The sequence below is a fragment of the Magnolia sinica genome, chromosome 6, assembly GCF_029962835.1.
Source record: "Magnolia sinica isolate HGM2019 chromosome 6, MsV1, whole genome shotgun sequence".
Classification (NCBI taxonomy): domain Eukaryota; kingdom Viridiplantae; phylum Streptophyta; class Magnoliopsida; order Magnoliales; family Magnoliaceae; genus Magnolia; species Magnolia sinica.
Window position 1 is genome coordinate 7,064,930 of NC_080578.1, and position 21,503 is coordinate 7,086,432.

Genomic DNA, 21,503 nt, shown 5'->3' on the forward strand with positions numbered 1-21,503 from the left:
ATTTCAACAAACAAGTGTCAGAGCTAAGATTCTTCAAAAAAAACAAGATTTTTTGGACCCTGACTTATAAACAATTCGTTCCACAATTATTAATTTTAATTAGAGTTAGTTTATGCCACGTCAGCGATTAGTGAGTGCCTGCGTACAAAGCTTCATACTCTGCCAGAGTACAAATAAACTATTTTCTTTTTCCGTGGCGAATGATTTCAGATATTGGGATATGTAGCAGACGATCCACATTAAAAGCTAACCTTTAAAGCCTTTTCTTCTTCTCCTCTCCCTCACAGCTTCATACCCGTTTGTGTCTTTTTTTTCTCACCACCGATCGGGCGATTCCAGATATGGCAGAATCGGTGGAATTACCGAGTCGACTCGCGATTCTTCCTTTCAGAAACAAGGTCTTGTTGCCCGGAGCGATTATTCGAATTCGATGCACTTCTCCGAGCAGGTACTCTTCTCTCTCTGAATTTTTCCATTATTTCCCCTCTCTAAATCTTCCTTTTCGGCGATCATTTCAGCTGTTTCTGTTTCTGAAACTTTCAAAATCTGTAAAAATTTCTTTTTTTTTTTTGGTGATTTTTTATTTTTGTTTTTAATTTATTCTCTCTCTCTCTCTCTCTCTCTCTCTCTCTCGCTCTCTCTCTCTCATTCGGAAGTAATAACGTGTAGTATTGAGTAATTTTCTATTTCTTTGCCTTCTAATTTTTAAGTGTTTGGGTCGAGTGATCCGTTTGGCCGGAGAAAAGTACACGTGGGGCCTGTATTTTGGTGATCGAGACCGTTTATATTGTGGGCCTCATCGTTGACAGCTGATGCTCCAAAAATTTCCCGTATTGTGTTGTTCCACCGTCCGATTGGTCCTTCATTAAATGTGGACCACTGGGTGTAATTGTCCATTTTCAAGCCTTTAATGGGGGTGGATTGACCGATTGGGTCTTCTGATAGGGGAGATACTGAAGCACGGTTCGTACCATGGTAGGGTTGCCGGAGGAATGGCTTAGATTATTGGAAGGTGGGCCACGTCTGTTCCATTGCTGGGTCAAAGAAAAGGCGCCATGGACTTCGATAGGGCATCCTATCATTCCTTTTTATCTTTTTTGCTTTGTACTGATATTGATGCTGTTGACTTTTTTTTTTTTTCCCAGTCATTGCAATTTTCACAGGGAATTGGGAAAATGGGTTGAAATAACTGTTGCAATTGAAATTCTGTTAATTATTATTATTTTTTTTTCAATCTTTTGGCCATATTGAAACCATTGACTATTTGGGTGTTTGCATTGCGGACATTGTTGAAAGACACAAATGTTTTTAGCAGGTTTCCAGCTGCACGTGCACCCTATCCACACCCACAATTTACACATGGTCACATGGGACGCAGGTTGTACCGACCTCCATGGTGGCAGGACTGTGGGTCCCACTGTGATGTATGTGTTTTATCCACGCCACCCATCCATTTTTCGAGATCGTTTTAGGCCTTGAGCCCAAAACTGAAGCATATCCAAATCTCAAGTGGACCACACCACGGGAAACAGTGGGAATTGAATGCCTACTGTTGCAAACTTCTTGGGGGGCCACAGTAGTTTTGGACGAGCTTATATTTGTGTTTTCCCTTCATCTAGGTTTGTGTGACCTTATGAACAGATTGGATGACAAATAAACATCACTGTGGGCTCTAGGAAGGTTTCAATGGTGGACCTCATTATCCCCACTCTTTCCTCTATTGTGATCCACTTGAACTTTGGATACACTTCAATTTTGGGTTCGTGGCCTAAAATGAGCTGGCAAAATGGATGGACGGCGTGGATAAAACGCATACAGTGGGCCCCACAGTCTTGCCGCCATGGTTGGTGGCGGCAGCATCTCCATGCAATCCATGTCTGGCCACATGAGCCAGCCTGGCAAGAATGTGGGATTACATGAGCCATGCATAAGGTGGCCTCAGTGCAGATGACCTGGTGCAAAAACAAGGTTGGTCCACTCATCAGGAGGTCTGCCCCTGCATGGCTCAATGGACTGTTAAAATTTTCGCCACTGGTCCACATTCAGTGTATACTGACCCACTTGATGAGTGGAGTGCCCACCTTATGCAATGCTATGTCCTGCAAACTTGACATGCTGGCACCTTAGCAAACATTATATTGCCAGATCATTTGTTTTTGGTGGCATTACAATTCAAATTCTTGTGTAGTTGTTGTTAGTATCATTATTATTGTTATTATTATTTTCATTTATTCTCTGTTTAGATTTCCTTTCTTTTAATTTTATATTTTCTAAATTAGTAAAAATGTTAATTTTGCAGTGTGAAATTGGTGGAGCAAGAGCTGTGGCAGAGGGAAGAGAAGGGGTTGATAGGGGTCCTTCCAGTTCGAGATGCTGAGACAACCTCGGTCAATCCAGTGTTATCTCCAGGTGCGGTAAATGATTCTGGGGAGCAAAGTTCAAAAATTCCGTTTAATGCATCTGATTCTCACAAGCAGGATGCAAAAAATCAGCAGGAACTAATTCACTGGCATACCAGGTCTGTTTCCTCCCTCCCTCTCTCTCATTTTTTAATTTTATTTTTATCATGGTGATTATTTAGTAGCGAGAAAATTGGGTAACATGATGGCAGGCAAGGGTACGGACAGAAGCTATCTGGTAGTTCCTAATACTGACTGAGGAGGTGCTTTAATTAATTGGTAATTGGTGCCCTCAAGAGTCAAGACCATGCGAAACAGTAATGGAAAATGGAGGGCAGAAAATTATCCATAATGTAATGCGTAAAATTTGTTTTGGTATTTAACTAGCCTTTTATTTGTGTAACGATCACATGGTCTTGATTTTGAGGTCTATCAACCTAGGACAGATCTGAAAAAAGCTAGCTGAAGGAAGAGGTAGCCAATATAGGTGAGGCTCTTTACTTTACAGGGTGGTTCCCTTCTGGAATTCGTGGTTGGCCCACTTTTGTTTGTTTGGTTACAGTTCATGGCCACTCGTCATGAACCCCTGCCCACATAAGAAGCCAAAGTACGGTTGAGCCATCGACATGATATATTTGCTCATATACTGCCATTAAAAGAAAAGAAAAGAAAAGAAAAGAAAAGAAAAAGCATCCAACACTATCAGGTTGAGAGTGGAAAGTAAGAAAAATGTGTCAACAGAATATCCGTTGGACCTCTGAAATTTAAACTTTCCCAGGCTGGGGGGAATTGCACTAAACCCCCATCCCGCCAGTAGAAAATATCATCTCCATCATGGTTCAAAGTATTGGCTGATCATATTAATTTCTGTTTTGAAAACCGATTATTGGCTGTATCGACTGATATGATGGATATATTGGCTGATAGCCTGATACTGAATCTTGATCTCCAAATAGCTGCTCTAAACTTGCAAGATCCACACTGAAGTGAGTGAACTCTAATCCCACACAATCAAATCAATGAGCTTAGGTCTACTCTCATCCCCTTAATGCGCGCTTTTCCACTTATCCAGTAATGGTGAAATTACCAGAACTGGTTTCTGCACCTGTCAGTGAAAGTTCATGCTGCAATGAAATGAGGGAAATCTTGCGGGGTTGAAAACCATTTATTACGTACTGATTATTATTTTCGCAATGGTGCTTTTTCTTTATTAGATTGTTTATGACTCCGGTGGTAATTGATTGCATTTGTTTCTCAATTTCAGGGGAGTTGCGGCTAGAGCTTTACATCTCTCCAGAGGTGTAGAGAAACCTAGTGGGAGGGTCACATACATAGTTGTTCTTGAAGGTTTGTGCAGATTCAGTGTTCAAGAACTCAGTGCGAGAGGAACATATTACATAGCACGCATCTCACGCCTTGACATGACAAAGGCTGGTAAGCTGTTTCATACATCCTCTCTCTCTCTCTCTCTCTCTCGGTTCGTCAAAGCTGTTTTAGACATCCTTCTCCCCTTGCAGTGAGTACTTTAATAGCCATATCTACGTACATGTTGGTTTGAGGAATCTGATATTTTCTTTCAATTTGAATTAAGTCGATCTTCTTAATTTCGAGGTGTCCAATATTCCTTTCAACCTTTATTTTTTTTTTTGGGTTTGCTTGTTAGTACACACTCATGTCAGTACACACACTCCATGTTAGCCACCCCCGCTAGGGATCGATACCAAGACCTCAAGTGTTGAAACGAGGTATCTCCACTCAGTCTGCCAGTTGAGCTATATCAATACTGAACTTTTGTATCAGCTGCTTCTTAAGTGACTCTTGCTACAAGACACATTGGTCAGTGCTTACGTATACTTTTCACTGATAGGCCATTTGTGCGGATTGATTGAATGCATGTCCAGCTGATGTCTTGATGATTACCCACATCGAATTTATCTCCTTTGCTTTTGATTGTGTATGCTTCTATACACATTCATCCAACCAATGTTCGAAATATCGGTATCGCGCTACATATCGCATCCTTGAGATACAGATACATATTAGTTATCGCACGGGATATATTGTTTGAATCGGGTAATTTATCGCACTTTTTGGGAAACATGGGGAAACATTAGGAAAATGGTTGAATTTTTCAATGAAACTTCAGGAATTGTTAAAAAAGACCTTAATACACAATTTTAAATCATAACATGTAAAAAAGAAGTGCACATAATAGATTTCCTTTGTATAGGGTCTGAATCTATGTGTTGTTTGACTGAACTAATACAACTATATTCAAATTGAATGTATAACGTTTAGAGTGTATGTGATGATCGTTTCATCAAACACTCTTAAATACTGAGAAATTAGTTTAAATTGACGTTGGTTGAAGGGAAATTTTGGGAAATTTTTTTTTTTAAATAATTTTTTTTTTTTTTAATTTAATTTTTCGAAAATTGACAAGGACTTGGCAAATCAGTAGATCAGCCCTCATATATGCTTAATTTCATGTTCGGAGTGCAATATTGCAAGAAATTTGGGAGAAATTGGGGAAATTTTGAATTTTCTCCAAATCAGACTACTTACATTCAAATTTCGAAATTAGACTGTATGTGATGATCATTTCATCAAATACTCCTAAATAGTTCGAAATTAGTCTCAATTGACAGTTGGTTGAAGGAAGATTTCAAGAAAAAACATGGAGACCATGAAGAACCAATGGATATCGAAATCAAAGCTCCAACTCCATGATTTTTCATGTAAGACATGAAGAACCAAAGGATTTGTAACCATTTGACATTGGTTTAACATAATTTCAACAAAAAAAAAGGGATCAGAAATTGAAAATGTTCACTGGATCGAATGCGTGGGATGTATCGGCACTACTTGTGCGTTTCGTATCTCACAGGTGGGATCAAGATATATCGTGGGATATATCAGCTGATATCGTCGATATTTAAAACATCACATCCAACTAGTCCGAACTACTTATGGCATGGGTGACAAAGTGTGGGTGCACTATATCTGGTAAAAGGAACAAAGCGCCTATTTTTTCGTGAAACCACTCAGGCTGTCAGGCATCCCCCCTTTCCATAAGCATAAATAAGTAGTTCTGTAAAAGGTTTCATGCTGGAAAGTACATGCGCATACTACTCGTCCAACAGTGAGTACATGAAGTATTGTTCCCCATCTACTCTCTATTCCATGTGAGGCAAAATTTTCATTCAAGATACCTACTTACTCACTGTATATTTTGGTGAACTAGTTTGAAAGAATATCTGATCATGCAGAAATATTTTCAGTTATCTGCTCTAAATTCCTGCTATATTTTCAGTTACTTGGAGGATAATGAGATCTTGCGTCACCTTCATCTGTCAAAAATGCTGAGCCACTTTCTCATTTTTGGTTTCACTAGAGATGGAGCAAGCAGAACAAGACCCAGATCTCATAGCACTGTCTCGCCAATTCAAAGCTACTGCCATGGAGCTGATCTCTGTTCTTGAGCAGGTAAAATAAAACATTTGATTTTTGAAATGGATATATGGTTATCATGTTCTCTCCTTTTAAAAGCTATAATGATGTTCTTTTCCCTTGAAAGGTTGATTGAGAGCTAATGACTTAACTCTTGTTAGGTTATTATAAGGATAAAGGAGAGCCACTCAAACAAAGATATTGATAGACTAAGATACATTCAGGGAAAGACTTTGCTAGGCTGTATTGTGTTAATTTATTCCGGCAACTTTCCATTGGTGTTGCCTGTGGAACCAGAGAAACTACATCCTTTGCTGTTGCCAATGGTAGCAGAGAATTTTTCTGCTGCTAACTGCTTAATATCATGCCCACTGACAGAACTATTTGATATCTGGGCCAGTGTCATCAAATGTCCTGTCACCATACTTTCAGTGTTTTTGTTGTTGCAAATATTGTAGTTTCCTGCAAGTAGTCAGTTGAAGATCCATTAATCTGTTGGCAGTTTGTTGCAAGACAATCCTTTTAGAAGCAACTATTACAGATGACAAATTTTGGTAATCTGGGATCGAAACCCTTGATCTTGCAGTTTCATCACAAGGACTTTCCAACCCAACCATGTGTTCCACTTCACTGTGCTTCCAGTTTCTTCGATTTTGTTTTTCTTTTCTTTCTGACCGGTAACCTCTATGTTACTCATGTTCATATGAATGCCCCGTAGACCATGGAGGCGATTTATGAGATTATTTTATGCGCGCTTTGTCAAATAATTTACTTCTTATTTGCATCGGTGAAGCAAAGTTCATTCAAATTTGTGTTTCTTGGCTCAGAAACAGAAAACTGTTGGTAGGACGAAAGTTCTTCTTGAGACGGTTCCTGTACACAGGCTAGCTGATATATTTGTTGCCAGTTTTGAGATAAGCTTTGAGGAGCAGCTGTCAATGCTGGATACAGTCGACTTGAAAGTAAGGCTATCAAAGGCTACTGAGTTAGTTGACAGGCATTTACAGGTAGAAGTATTGAATCTAAATCTACAGATCAATAATAGATTAGTTTTCTTTGAGAATTTTTGTGGGATCACTGCTATTTATCTTCTGGGTTCTGCATTGCAATTGTGGGAGGATTTGCCAGATGCATTTTAATGCAAGTTTTCTGTCACAGTCAATTCGAGTAGCAGAGAAAATAACCCAAAAGGTTGAGGGGCAGTTGTCGAAATCTCAGAAAGAATTCCTTCTGCGTCAGCAGGTTTGTTTTCTCAAATCAGCCTAGATTTAAATCTTTTCTTCTGTTCATTCCTTTCTTTCTTCTTTCTTATTCTTCTTGTGAACATTATGATCTGGAATTTGTCAAGGATGTTTCTTATCAACAGAATTAGACATGTATTGAGTAACTATGTCGGTTGTGGCTAGTTTTATCACTTCAGTTACTTATCTGGGGGTCAGCAATCATGTCCTAGCAGTCACCACACTGACCATGTGAATATCAACATTGAAATCACTTGGGATCAATCCCATGGCTCAGCGGTAGGCAGTCTGAGATTCAACTTTGAGGTCTCATGTTCAAGCCAGCTTCCCTACCAAAGAAAAAAGAAAGAAAGGAAAAAGACAAGAAAAACATCGAAATAACTTTTTCAAACCTAGCTTACCCAGTAGAAGAAAAACTTGTTCCATAGTATGTGAAGGGATGACAATATATTTCTGTGAGAAGATTAATATTTGAAGTTCTTTAGCAGTTGTTCCTTGCATGCCTTGCCATTAGCAAGCACTTTATTGAGTGATCTTGACTATTGTGGAGAAATAGAAGTTTATTCCATTATTATCACTTCTGCTGGTCACACTTGTTGAATATTGGCTTATTGTATTTGTTGCACACGCATAGGTCCTAAATCTTCTCAAACTACACTAGATATTGTTTCAAATCAATTTTACTGGGTGTCCAACAAGTTGCAATTTAAATAATCTGATTGAATATCATTTACTCCAATGATGGTGGTGTTGTGCAGCAGAAACAAGCTTGTTCTATTTTTGAGTGGGTAACATGGTGTGCCAGAAAGGCCGTTACGTAAAGGTAAAGGTGGCAACTGTTACACGTTACAGGGTCATAACGGCCGTAACGTCCATCATATAAAAAATGACCAGTAACCCACCATTAAGGGCCTGCTAAGCCCCCCTGTAAAGGCCTTAATAGCCTCATAATGGTCTGTTATGGGGTAAATACAGGTTTTTCGATTTTTTTTTTTTTCCCAACGTCATGTGGCATATATAGGTTTTTTGAGCTAAAAAAAAAAAAAGAAAAAAAAAAGAAAGAAACCGTAATGGCTGTTACAAGGGCTGTAACAGCCGTTATGACCTGTATAATAAATGTAACAGTGGTGGCCGTTATGGCCACCATTACCGTTATTAAATACCTTAGTGGGTAAGCTGGGATTGAACCCGATATGCTACTAATGAAGATGTATCAGCTTGACATACTTATTAGGTGGCTTATATGTGTTCTTGATTTTTGAAATGCAATCTTCCACTTGCCCATCTTATCTCGATGGTTAAAACATCAAAGGACAAAAATTCAGCAGATGTTGCCATTTTCTTTCGTGTAATCTGTACCCTGAATTTATCATGTTGTATGATTATATAACAAATTTTATTTCATTACTGGAACTTTTTAGATGAGAGCTATAAAGGAGGAACTTGGTGACAATGATGACGATGAGGATGATGTGGTTGCCTTGGAGAGAAAGATGCAAAGTGCAGGAATGCCACCAAATGTTTGGAAGCATGCACAAAGGGAGTTAAGGTATGTTACTTGCCAATGTTAACCAGTATAGTCTAAATGCAATTTGACATTCACGCCCTTAAACTTCACAGTCAGGATGATGCACTCTGCCCCCAATTTTTTTTATACATGGGATTGTTGACTTGCCCACCAGTCCTCATGCTAACATTTTCCTCCATCTCTTTTATAGGGAACTTCATTTCTTTAGCTTTTAAGAACTAAAGTTGGCTGTGGTGGTTACGTTTACACTCCCCCCACCCTGGTTTTCTTCTTCTCTGACTGTGACAAAATCTCTCTCTCTCTCTCTCTACACCATGGTCTCTATCTAGTGTAGGGCCTGCTGTCATTTGTGCACGGCATCCAATCCATCCAATAAGATTGCCCCTTTATTTTAAAAAAAAGGGATACCTCAAAATCAGGCTGATCCAATGAATAGGTGGACCAAACCATTGGAAACAATGTAAAATGTCCATCATCATCATCATCATCTGAGCCTTATCCCAGTTAATTGGGGTCGGTTATATGAATCTTTGATGCAGGACAATTAACCACTTGCTCTAAAAGCTTGAATTGTTAAAGTATGACGAATTAATCCCTTTATCTCATAGCCCATGCCCCACATCTCATGGGTTAGGACCTCGGCCGAACCCCCCTCTTGCGCTCATGGGCCCCAAATCACATGTGCCGCCCACCCCGAATGTCTCCCCGCATCCCACGGGCTACCCCACTCAAGCCCGGTGTGAAATGCGCACTAATCACCCCCGGCTAGGAGTCTCGAACATGAGACCTCCTCCGTGGGCTCCGCGCACCCCGAGTGTGCCCTTCTATCCCACAGGCAACCCCACTCGAGCCCAGTGTGAAAATGCCCCTGCATTAATCACCTCTGGTGAGGAGTTTCGAACACGAGACCTCCTGCTCTGATACCAATTTGATGCAGGACACGAAATTAAATATGACATGCAAGATTTCAAGCTTTAAATCATACTAATTTTAAACAATCACAAAATTTCATGTCCTACATACGATCAATCATTCAACAAGGGGAATCTACGGGGGTCCAAGCTTACACAAGTTTGGGGCTAGATCAAATAAAATTATAAATCAAACAATACCCAAAAGAGTGTAAGATTCATCCAATCTTGCAAAGGATTGTTCCCCAATTCAAGAGATTCAGCATGTTTTAATTCGGGGGAAAATTTAGGATTTGCAAAAGTTGGAAATACTTGAAATTTGGAATTATCTAGGTTTAGGGATAGGGATTTAAGGCGAGAGAGGAGAAAAAGAGAAGAAATTCAGAACCTGAGACGATCCACGCATGTGGACAGCAACCTGGCCCAGGCGCACGTGCGTAAGTCTCTGTCCGCACGTGTGTAGGGCACACGGAATTGGAAAACGACTCCTAGGGTTTGGTCGAGCAGGGGTGGCCCACTCTCACACCAATTTTCGTGTCGATCTGCTGCTCGGTGTGTGCGTGGTGCTCCGCCAAAGTTTCAGCCCCTCCCTCTGTTGGGCCAGAATCTGAAAATCTGCTGTAGAGGAGAACTTGGGCACAAAACAAAGGTGAATCTAAAGATGGGAGGGCTGTGGAAGATGATGGAAGTGGAGAGTAGGAGGTTGGGTGATTTGGGATGGTTGTTCTGCCATTCCACTCTAGGGCCATACCTTTAGTTAGACCATAGGTCTTGCTTACAGGGAACGCCCTGGTATAAGTTGGGAATGTCATATTGTTTGGATTCATGATGAAAGTTACGGCATAATTTTGAGGCTGGCTGCCAACCTGACGCAATCCCTCCCCTTTATCTGGGTTGGGGACCGGCAATGAGAGCCCAAAACTCTCAAAGGCACATTGTAATAGACTATTACATTGGTTGATTACAATCAGGCGCTATCTAATAGTTTACTACATTGATCGATTACAATCAAGATCACGCGGGCCCCACAGAGAAATCATTGTTGCTGACAACAACTAGAGACTCATGCACGCCCGCACGTGCACTAGGAAACATGCATGCTATTGTGGGGGTAGATGCTGCAATTAGGGTGTGCTGCACCTGTTGGATGCGTTGCATGTCATATGCACACACAATGTGGACCCTCACCACTTGAATATGGGATCTTTGGGCAATTGTGCAATTGTTTTCAATGGTGTTACCCACCTTAAATCATCGATTGGCCCGATTTTTGTCCTAGGTGCACATCATGTAGGGTTGTGCCTGTTAATGGGTTGGATGCCATGCATACACCATGTGGGCCCCGCGATAGTTTGGTACGGCCATTAATTGTGGTGGTACTGGCACCATGTGAGCACTCCCCCTACACATGCATGCATATAATTTACACATTTTCCCCTCAACCTCTACTAACAGGGGTTTTCCTGTTATGTCTTGTTAGCAACCCCCAAGACAGGGTTAGTAAAAGGGGTCTTTTCGTCCAAAAAGGATGTGAAGAGTGCAAAACTTGCCAATGAAGGTGGCATGTTACCTTTTCTTTTGTCTGCGCATGTGTACCTGGTTTCTGCTTTTGCCAATTTGTTGTCATTCTTTGTGAATTAATTCAGATACTGATTTGGACATATTGCAGCATTGAGAAACTGTAGAAAATGCTTAGCTGTTTGGTGCAGAAGTTTCCCTTAGTTTCTCACCTGATGTGTTTTCCATCAGGCGTTTGAGAAAAATGCAACCTCAGCAACCTGGATATAGTAGTTCACGTGTATACCTGGAGCTTCTTGCCGACCTCCCTTGGCAGAACGCCAGTGAAGAGCGTGAACTGGATCTCAGAGCTGCTAAGGAGCGTCTTGATAGCGATCATTATGGTTTAGTCAAAGTTAAGCAGCGGATAATTGAATACCTAGCTGTTCGAAAGGTTGACTGCCTCCACTCTTACGCACCCATTCTGCATGCTGTTTGGTCACCTCGCAATCTGGAAGTAGCATATCGTTGCTTATTTTCATCTTACTAATGTGCAGCTTAAACCAGATGCCAGAGGTCCAGTGCTGTGCTTTGTGGGACCACCAGGTGTTGGAAAGACATCTCTGGCATCATCCATTGCTGCTGCCTTGGACAGAAAATTTGTACGGATATCTCTTGGTGGTGTCAAGGATGAGGCTGATATCAGAGGACATAGAAGGACATACATTGGAAGCATGCCGGGGCGTCTTATCGAAGGGTTGAAGGTTAGCTTTAGAACTTCCACTCACTGCTTTTGTTCCTATTGCTATGATAATGGCTGCCTTGTGCAGAAATATTCTCAAAACTTTGTTGTGCCATTATCTACTTCATTATTTATCCATAGTGGTCTGCTGCATTTTCATGTGAGAAATGACTGCATACAACTGCTGTTTGTGAATTTTCACATACAGCTCCATCTTTCCTTCCAACCTGTCAGTTGTCTAGACATCCAGACCACAAAAGAGGTGGGCCACACCATGAAGATCACCTGGGGAAAAATCATGATGGTTTGCTCATTGGCTGGGTTATATTGTTGAAATCAATGGACAGATGATGCTCTAGCCCAACATATGGGTGTGGCCCCAGTAATCAGTTTATCAGCCTGATTTTCATAGCAGACGTTCTTCATGGTGTGGCCAATCTTTTGCACAACTGGGATGGGCTACACATATTACACATTGGCAGGAAACAAAGGGCTGTTTGTGAAACTTAGCATATTCTCTATGTTGTGATTATTTCTCCTTTTGTATCTTTTTGCGGGGGCAGCTAGGCTCCTATGTTAGTTAACAACCATTTGAAAAATGGTGGTGATTTTTTCAATCATGCATGTCATAATTGTGTGTCAATACAGACTTTTTCAATTGTGCATGTCATAGTTGTGTGTCAATACGGACCGTCCAAATTTCTGACCTAACTGTGGATGGAACATAACCAAAAAATTACTCTGAGAAAACTATTAACCATTTGGTTTTTTTTTTTCTCCTCAAATTTGTACTGCATACTAATTTACTCTTTAACCATCCATTTGAAAAAAACCCATCCATTTGATAGCCGTTAATTGGACAGTTAGGATTGCTTGATTACTATGATGTGAGAGATATGCTTAATTTGGATGATCTGCTTAGCTGTACGTCAGTGCAATGTGTGAGGAAGATGAGTCACCACCATTTTCAACATGGTGCTAAACTAACACAGGAGTCTAGCCCTTTCATTTTTTTATTCTTCTTCAGGAAATTATTTATATAGCTTGTGCCCCGTATTCTGCTGAAGACTGCTCCCCAGCTTTAAATTGAGGATGAATAGCTGTCGTTGCTAATTATGAGGTCTTGTTTTGCTCCACTGGGTGGTGTTCAAATCCTGCCAGCTTGATATATTTGCTTCTGCATTATATTACAAAATTATGTTTGACTTATCAACTGGTTTATGTCACAAATTGGTGACTTACAATAGCTTGATGATTTTGCTATAACAGTCCTTGATATTTAACCATAAGACCTTTCATGTGCTCCTTTCTGGGTCCAGGATTTATTGCACAATTTTGTAGAGAAATCTTCAGTAGCTTTGGCTACATTGTCAATTTCTGCTGACTGCAGAAAAAAATTGTTCTGTTTCCCAGACATTTGTATTATGGATTCTGTCCCTTTGTAATTGTCTGCCAGTGGTTTCCTTTGAGGAAGTAGTTTTACCTTCCCTGTTTCCAATTGCAGAGAGTAGCCGTTAGCAATCCCGTCATGCTTCTAGATGAGATTGACAAAACTGGTTCTGACATCCGTGGGGATCCAGCTTCAGCACTATTGGAGGTTCTTGACCCAGAGCAGAACAAAACGTTTAATGATCAGTATCCATTTTTCCTCATGAATGCATTGTAAAGAACTTCTCATAGAATTTTCTTTACATCACAGGATCTGCTTGTCCATGAATGTGCTGAGTATCTTATGTTAATGTGGGTTTTAATAAGCCTGAGGGCCCGTTTGGTTGCCACTTAAAAATGAGTTGATCTCATTTTAATTAATTTAAATTACATGACCATTGTTTATAATTGTCGGTTATATTTGTAATCCTTATGCAAAATGTTGGTTTCTAATACATATTACAATTAAATAAAACAAGATGAACTCATTTTTAAGTGGCAACCAAACAGACCCTTAGTACTCCTTTATGAATACTGGAGGTCTATGTATCTTCCATTAAGTTGCTTTTCCCCGAAGTTGTTAACCAAAGTCTTCTCTTTCCTTGGGATGAATTTGACAATCATTCCCACCAACTTGCTCACACTTCAACAGAAAAATGGAATTTGTAGAGTTGCTTTCCTTCTTAACGGATCATGGTTCTTGCCAAATGCTATTTACTTACTATTTTCTGTCCAACGGTGTGCTTAATATCCGATATCAGTTGCCTACTCAATAAAGTTTGTTTACACATTGATTTTCAAAAAATGTTGGTCGAATCCATCATTTATGTAGAATTATCATTGGACTACACTGTGTGGAGTGGTTTTAGGCCTGGTTTGATTTGTGCCCGGGTTTAAACTCCTTTGCCAAGCCCATGATACGGGGCTGAAAATGAAACCCATTTCATAGTCAGCTGGGACTCAGCTAATTCTAAATCCCCCAAGCCTGGCTAGAGCCTGTTTCTGTTAATACAATATCAGGTTAATAGTTTTCGAACCCTAATTCCCCAACCCCCACTTTCTCTGTGTGGGCGCCAGTTCATGCACTGATATTAAGTCACAGATTGTCTGGATTTGGCTTGCATTCTTATATTGGTGAATTTTTTTATTGGTTAGATTGGAAGTAAATGCTAGATGATTGGACCAACATATGCAGCATAGTTATATTGCTTTGTCTCAAAATAATGGTTGATGATTAGACTGACAACTGCAAGGGAGATTGATATGCATATTTCCGTGCATAACTAAATATTTAGTTACAGCGATATTTTTTAATCATCTATTGTAGATTCTTATATCGAGGCCAATGCTGTAAATATGCACCTACATCCAACCAGCCCACCTTATTACACATGCAAAAAACACACTTTATCCCCACTTTTACAGCAGCTCCACTCCCCAACAAAACCCCAAACCCTCCCTACGACCCACTCATAGCTGTGGCTAACATTATGGAAACACCTTCTGTTTCTCTTCCCACATCGCCCAGAGACCTGCCAACAAACAGGGCCGTCACGAAGCCGTCTTTACCTTCCCAACATGTATGCCATGCCAAGCATTAAGCAAGTCGCCAATAGAACTCAGCATGATCCAAAAGATGTTGAAACTAGAGGGCACCATTCCATACATTGGTAGCAAACATGCAATGGATGAAAAGATGATTGACTGATTCCCAATCAGCCCCATACAACAAACATACACTCTGTAAAATCATCCCCCTTTTCTGAAGATTATCCATAGTTAAGACCCTTTCTTTCCCAACAATCCAACAAAAAGCTGCAACTTTTGGCGAAGTTGCCTAGAACCATCCATGCTTGGTACTCTTGAACACGTTGTCTTGACCCGTCGAAAGCAGTTACTGATGTAATTAGTATGTCAATAATACACACACACACACATTGAAAATTCGAGTATTTTAGTCACCATACTTCTAATAATTTCAATAATGGAACTTTTAATACATGCATGGATTCCTTAATCAAAGATCTCCAGCTATTTGAATGTCCCATTCGACCTTTCAAAGGTGATTTTTGTCACAACTGCAAACAGGATTCAGCCAATTCCTCCTCCTCTTCTCGATCGTATGGAAGTCATTGAGTTACCTGGTTATACACCTGATGAAAAGCTAAAAATAGCTATGCGGCATTTAATTCCACGAGTTTTGGATCAACATGGGTTGAGCTCTGAGTCGCTTCAAATTCCTGAGGTTTGTAAACTTCTCTTGCGTTTCATTTCTTGTTAATTATCGAATGTTTATCTCATGTATGATCTATAGTCCTCGTTTCCCTAAATGGTGGCTGTTATTGTGGTAGGCTATGGTGAAACTTGTGATTCAAAGATACACAAGAGAAGCCGGTGTGAGAAATCTGGAGAGGAACTTAGCTGCCCTGGCTCGTGCAGCTGCTGTCAGAGTTGCTCAGCAAGAATGTGCGGTTCCTCTCAGCAAAGATGTGCATCCGATGGCTGAATCACTGATGGATACCAGACTCGCAGACAGTGGGGAAGTTGAAATGGAAGTTATTCCAATGGGTGTTAATGGTCATGAAATATCAAATGCTTTCAGGAGTGCCACAGCATTGGTTGTTGATGAGGCGATGCTGGAGAAGGTTCTTGGGGTAATTCAACTTGGCCTTGTTTTCTATTGATAATCCACCTCATCCTTGTTAGTCGGGAGACTCATTTTTCTTATTATCAATCTCTTTTAACACATGTGGATCTTGTCCTTCATAAGCGAAATGAATCTAACGGCATTCCTGTTTATATTTATATGCAGCCTCCTAGGTTTGACGACACAGAAACTGCAGAACGAGTGGCTGCTCCTGGAATATCAGTTGGTCTTGTTTGGACCTCCTTCGGCGGGGAAGTTCAGTTTGTAGAGGCCACAACGATGGTGGGCAAGGGTGATTTGCATCTTACTGGCCAACTTGGTGATGTCATCAAAGAATCGGCACAGATAGCTCTAACTTGGGTATTCTCTTTTCATTTCTCCACGTTCAACATGTTTAATTTTAATGAGTCATGGTCACCTGTATGGATTTACTTCGGTTACATGTCTCCCATGGATCCCATTTTTTCTTATAGACTTGTTTTATGTTCTAGCTTTAAATTCATGAACGATGTTCATCTTTCAGTTACTTGGGTGTTTTCCAAATCTTTGTTGCTGATGTGCTGCATCATGACTACACATCCCATTGCATCCAGACCCTATAATTCCTCTTGAGTCAAATGGCTACATAAATCACTTTTTGTGGAGTTCTAGCCAGGATCTTTGCATTTTGTACTGAAAAGCTTCTTTTCCAAATGTTTGTCATAGACATTCAAAATTTATTTTATTTCTTATTTTAAATGTTGGTATAAGGCTTAGATGATGTTAATGATTTTAAATGTTGTTGTTGTTAGGTGAGGGCAAGAGCAGCAGACCTCAAGTTGTCAGCTGCTGGGGAAATCAATTTTCTGGAGGGACGGGACATTCATATACATTTTCCTGCGGGCGCTGTACCTAAGGATGGACCATCAGCAGGAGTGACTTTGGTAACGGCATTAGTTTCCCTGTTTGGTCAGAAAAAAGTCCGAGCAGATACAGCTATGACTGGAGAAATGACTTTGAGGGGTCTTGTGTTACCTGTTGGTGGTATCAAGGACAAGGTGTGTCCCCATCTATATATTATTTTCATCATTCGTTATAATTTCCTGATGGGATGACATGCTAAAATAAATGCTCTATTTTCTTCTTGTTCAATTTCTTTGCATGGAAGGCATGATTATATACATATACACATGCAATGTACTTGAAATCCTTATCACCAAGCATTAGTGATAAGGCCTACACCCTACCAGTGGATGCACATCAGTATGCCCGAATATCTTATTGCTGTTTACTTGAATATGCAGATATTGGCAGCTCATCGCTACGGTATCAAAAGAGTTATCCTGCCTGAGAGAAATTTAAAAGACTTGGTGGAAGTACCATCAGCTGTTCTTGCAGGCATGGAGGTATGTTATTTCTTCTGGATATTTATAGCATGCTTAGAGCTACATGCACACTCTAGCATGTGCATGCATACATATGTACATCATCATTGTCACCATCTTACCCTTTCTCTGAGAAATTGGGGCCAAAATTTTTTGTTTTTAACTTTTGAAAGATTCACAAAGTTTTATGATCCGCTGCACACTGGACATCAATCTTCCTCTACCGGGCTCTGAGACCGGCAATGGCAAAAGCTCACATTTACAACATACATACCAACTTGGTACCACCCAGTGACACCTCAACCCAACTATTACATGCATGCCCCAAATGGAATGCAGGGAGGGTCATGGACAGGCAATTGCTGGACATACTGCTGAGCATGATGCACATGTACAACATGGATAGAAAACAAGAAGAGAAGATTGATAGAAGATAGAGATAAAAATAAGGGTGTTTACTGGAGTCTTGCCACTAGGCATCTCACTTCTAGGATCAAATCCAGTCACAGGATGGAAACAATTAACAGAAATCTGTATTCAACACTTGTAATTCTCCATTTTTTTTTTGGTTCACATGCACACTTGTAGCCTCTACCACCATTGCTAGTCTTCGAAATAGAAAGAGAGTAGTTAGAAAACTGAGACTCTAACAAGACATGAAAACTAACTAAAAAGGAAAACTGCAAACATTAAACCAGCAAGTGCTCTTAACCAATTAAAGGTACTTGCTAATAAAACTAATCCATGTGTATACCTCATATGGGTCTATAGATGTGAGTTATAGATGCACTCTCATCCCAAACTAGAGAACTGACAAAATACATTGACAGGGAAGCAACATGACAGCCAGGTCCCAAGCCTGGGTGGAGGGTTGATATTAGACGGGGAGCCTGTTGCCAAGCTTTTGCCCTGCGATCTTTGGAAGCCAACCCAAATAGTTTGGACAAGGCTGTAAAAGGAATGACTGGGACATATCTGAGTTAGTTCTACTGTACTAGTCTATTCCCTGGGTGAATGATTTACAGTAGAGATCGGCATATGCTGATGGAGAGCTATGGAGCTTGAGAATTTTGTCATTGCCTAAGTGCCCCATTATCTGAGAGTTATGCTAATTCCATGTGTGTGTGGGAGCCATACACACATGCCAATGTGGAAAACATGGAGATTTGAGCTTCCCATCAGGTGGGTTACACTGTTCAGATCTTCTGGCCTAAAAATCAGGTCACTTCACACCTCAGGTGGGCTACAGAATTCAAAACAAATGGACTGATAGAATTTTTTTTTTTAACTGTCATTTTACTTTGTACATTGTGGCCCACCTGAAGGATGCAATGGCTTAACTTTTGAGGCTATATGGAAAGCTCAGATCTTGCACGTGTTCCATATTGGCATGCCTGGCAGAATGGAAATAGCAAACTTCTTAATCTGATGGACCACTCATTTTTTTAGTTTCTTTATTTATAATAATAAGTAAAGAAATGGACTAGCATATCAAGGATGCATTTGGATTGACTATCGAACTGACTAGTGAATCTTAGGCTCCATTTGGCGGAATAGCATTATTTTGTTAACTATGCTATGAGCATAGTGTATTAAAGCACCAAACGTAAAATTGTGTATGTGCATACTATTTTTCTGCTATTAGTGTTCTAGGGTTTCTTGCATGGCCATGTGGAGGGAGGAGACATGCATGAAATCCACACTGTCCATCAGGTAAGCCACCTCTTATGCACCCTGGAGCCCAAAAATCAGGTCCATCCAGAACTCAGATGGGCCACACCACAGGAAATAGTTTTGATGGGGACACCAACCATTAGTCGTGTTAGGGGCTCACTGTGGTGTGTTATATACCATCCAATCTGTTCATTTGATGTGCCCCACCAATATGAATGGACACCCAAAAAAATTGGCTTCAAAACTAAGGTGGGCCCCACCATGTAAATTTAGAGATTTTGAGGACTATGCACTGTCTCCTATGGTGTGGCGTACCTGAGTTTTAGATGTCTGATTTTTTGGGATCAGTGCTAAATATGGGGCAGTGCATCTGATGAACAGTGTGGATCTTATGAACATAAACTGTTCTCCCCATGTCGATGGTAGGCACACACCCACGCACACCGACATGAGTCAACATGAAGTCATTGTTTCTGATCAATTCGCCAAGGGAAAGGGACTAAGGTGCATTGGTGGAATATGATGATTCACATGCATTCAAAAAATTGTATGTGTAATCATTGTAAAACAATCCAAACTGTCTAAGTTGTTTGATCAACTAGGGGTGGAGACTGGAGCGTAACTGAAGAGCTGCACTCGCCTCTCACACACATGGTGATGTGGGAAACACCTGGTATTAAACCCTCTGCATTATTCACACCTACAGATAGGTAGTGTCACTGCCAAATACTGTATATCCATTGTCAATGATTTTAATCATCATAAAAGAAGCTGATCCAGACAATTCAATTTATACAGCCATATGACACTCAATAAAACAAACCCTTGGTCTAATAAAGTGAAAATAACCAAATTCTGATTTTCTTCCTTAGCATTTGTATACACACTCCGAGTGCTATTATGTTACTTAACTGTGATTAGAGGGCTACATCCTCATTCCAAATGCCTGGTAACATCATGATTGGTTGCTATGTTCTCTTGATTCAACTGAATGTTGCAATTCAATTTACTTGTGCATCCAAATGGGGCCTGATTCTTGTGTCGGGAACATGTGTGATGACCTTCCCTTTTGATGAGATGTGAAATTGTTCCCATGTGTTTGCAACACAGATACTACTTGCCAAGCGAATGGAAGATGTGTTGGAGCAAGCTTTTGAAGGTGGATGCCCTTGGAGACAGAACTCAAAGTTATAATGAAATGTATGACTGCTGATAAAGGCTAAATGATGGGCGGAAGTGCCCTCCCCACACAAAACACGGAATCAGTTTTTTTGCTGTGTTTGGCCAGCAGCACGTAGCGACCATTTTGATAATCAACAGGCTGTTCTTATCAGCAGTGAAGGATGGAAGCGGTCCATGAGAAGTTCTGGTAGTAGCCAGTATGTCATCCTGTCCTGTGGTAAGACTAATCTTCTCTCCACGTTGTCGCCATCTATGAGGTTTGTCTACATGCTTCCGAGTTGTATTATATGAATAGGAAGACGGCTTCTAATTGTATTTCTGTTAATGACGGGGGACTATCAAGAATGTATATTATTAGGCATTCAAGTATTTGAATGGCCTGTATTTGTTTTATCGCAAATCTAAAAATGTCATTTTGTTTTCATACCCATGCAGGCTGGTTGTGATGGATGCCCAAGATCCTTTTTTTTTTTTTTTTTTTGGGATTGCCATTTAGGTGGAAAATGAGCTGGGTTGTTCCAAACCCGGCCTGCCCGAATTGAAGCCCACATTGTCCAAGATTAGCATGGCAAACAGCAAGGACCGGTGAAACAATGGAAGTATGACCATCCCTGTGAATATACATTGCTGACGTGTGGCAAACAAGAAAATCCATCCAAACCCTTCGAATCATGTACCCCACTGGAATATAAGCACAGATCTGATTTGTTAGACAATCCTAGCTACTCAAAATGGACAATTTGTTGGTTGAAGTTGGACAGACCTTTGTTTGACTGTCCAATTGATGGCTGCAAATCAGACAGTTATAATCGTCTGTTAGTGTGACTTTTGGGTTATGATAAATCCACAATGGCTCCTGGATTCAGATATTTTTCCCTTTTGAGGTGAAATGCAAGCCATTCATAAATTGGTGGTGTGCGGTTTAACATGTTTTGCAATGTGGTTGATAACTGCTTATGGCCGTCAATAACACGAAACAGATTCTTCAATAGGCCCGACTGAAGCAGCTCAGAATCCCTGTGGAAGGCAACCCCTGGCCCGTTCGGCTCGACCCATTGCCAGCCTTATTAACTGCTACCTAGACTAATACAGAGAAAACAAGAACGCACTTAACATGACTGGGCTGATGACACGACCAACAACACACTTCACGGGCGGGCCTACCTCTTTAACGGTTCTGATTGGACTGGGCTGAAAGCTTGTACCTGACCATATTGGCTTTCAGTTTATCCAATTGGGGCTTCATGGTTCAACAATCCGAACCATTGACATGGTGGGCATCACCTCGGATGATCCATGGACCGAAAGTCCCCTGCACTGTAAGAACTCCAGCTACATTTTGGCTGAAGGTGGACCTTTTTTTTTGGCCATATAATATTTTAGCCAAAGGTGAACCGTCTTTGCGTTGGGCCACCTACAGAAGGGTTAGGATATCTCCGT

At 40.6% G+C, this 21,503-nt stretch overlaps 1 protein-coding gene across 2 annotated transcripts; it reads left to right on the forward strand.

Annotated features, from left to right (window-relative positions):
• The first annotated feature begins 272 nt into the window (after positions 1–272).
• Positions 273–20,487, forward strand: LOC131248113 (lon protease homolog 2, peroxisomal). Of its 2 annotated transcripts, XM_058248167.1 has the most exons (16): positions 273–448; positions 2,300–2,518; positions 3,664–3,833; positions 5,794–5,885; positions 6,677–6,856; positions 7,008–7,091; positions 8,512–8,639; positions 11,279–11,480; positions 11,584–11,790; positions 13,273–13,403; positions 15,228–15,441; positions 15,548–15,850; positions 16,009–16,203; positions 16,635–16,880; positions 17,127–17,228; positions 19,992–20,487. In XM_058248167.1, the coding sequence occupies exons 1-16, from the start codon at positions 342–344 to the stop codon at positions 20,073–20,075; spliced, it is 2,664 nt and encodes an 887-aa protein (XP_058104150.1). In that variant the 5' UTR covers positions 273–341; the 3' UTR covers positions 20,076–20,487. The 2 variants fall into 2 exon arrangements, with proteins under 2 accessions (XP_058104150.1, XP_058104151.1); XM_058248168.1 differs by lacking the exons at positions 273–448; positions 2,300–2,518 and having other exon boundaries at positions 5,713–5,885.
• Positions 20,488–21,503: the final 1,016 nt, after the last annotated feature.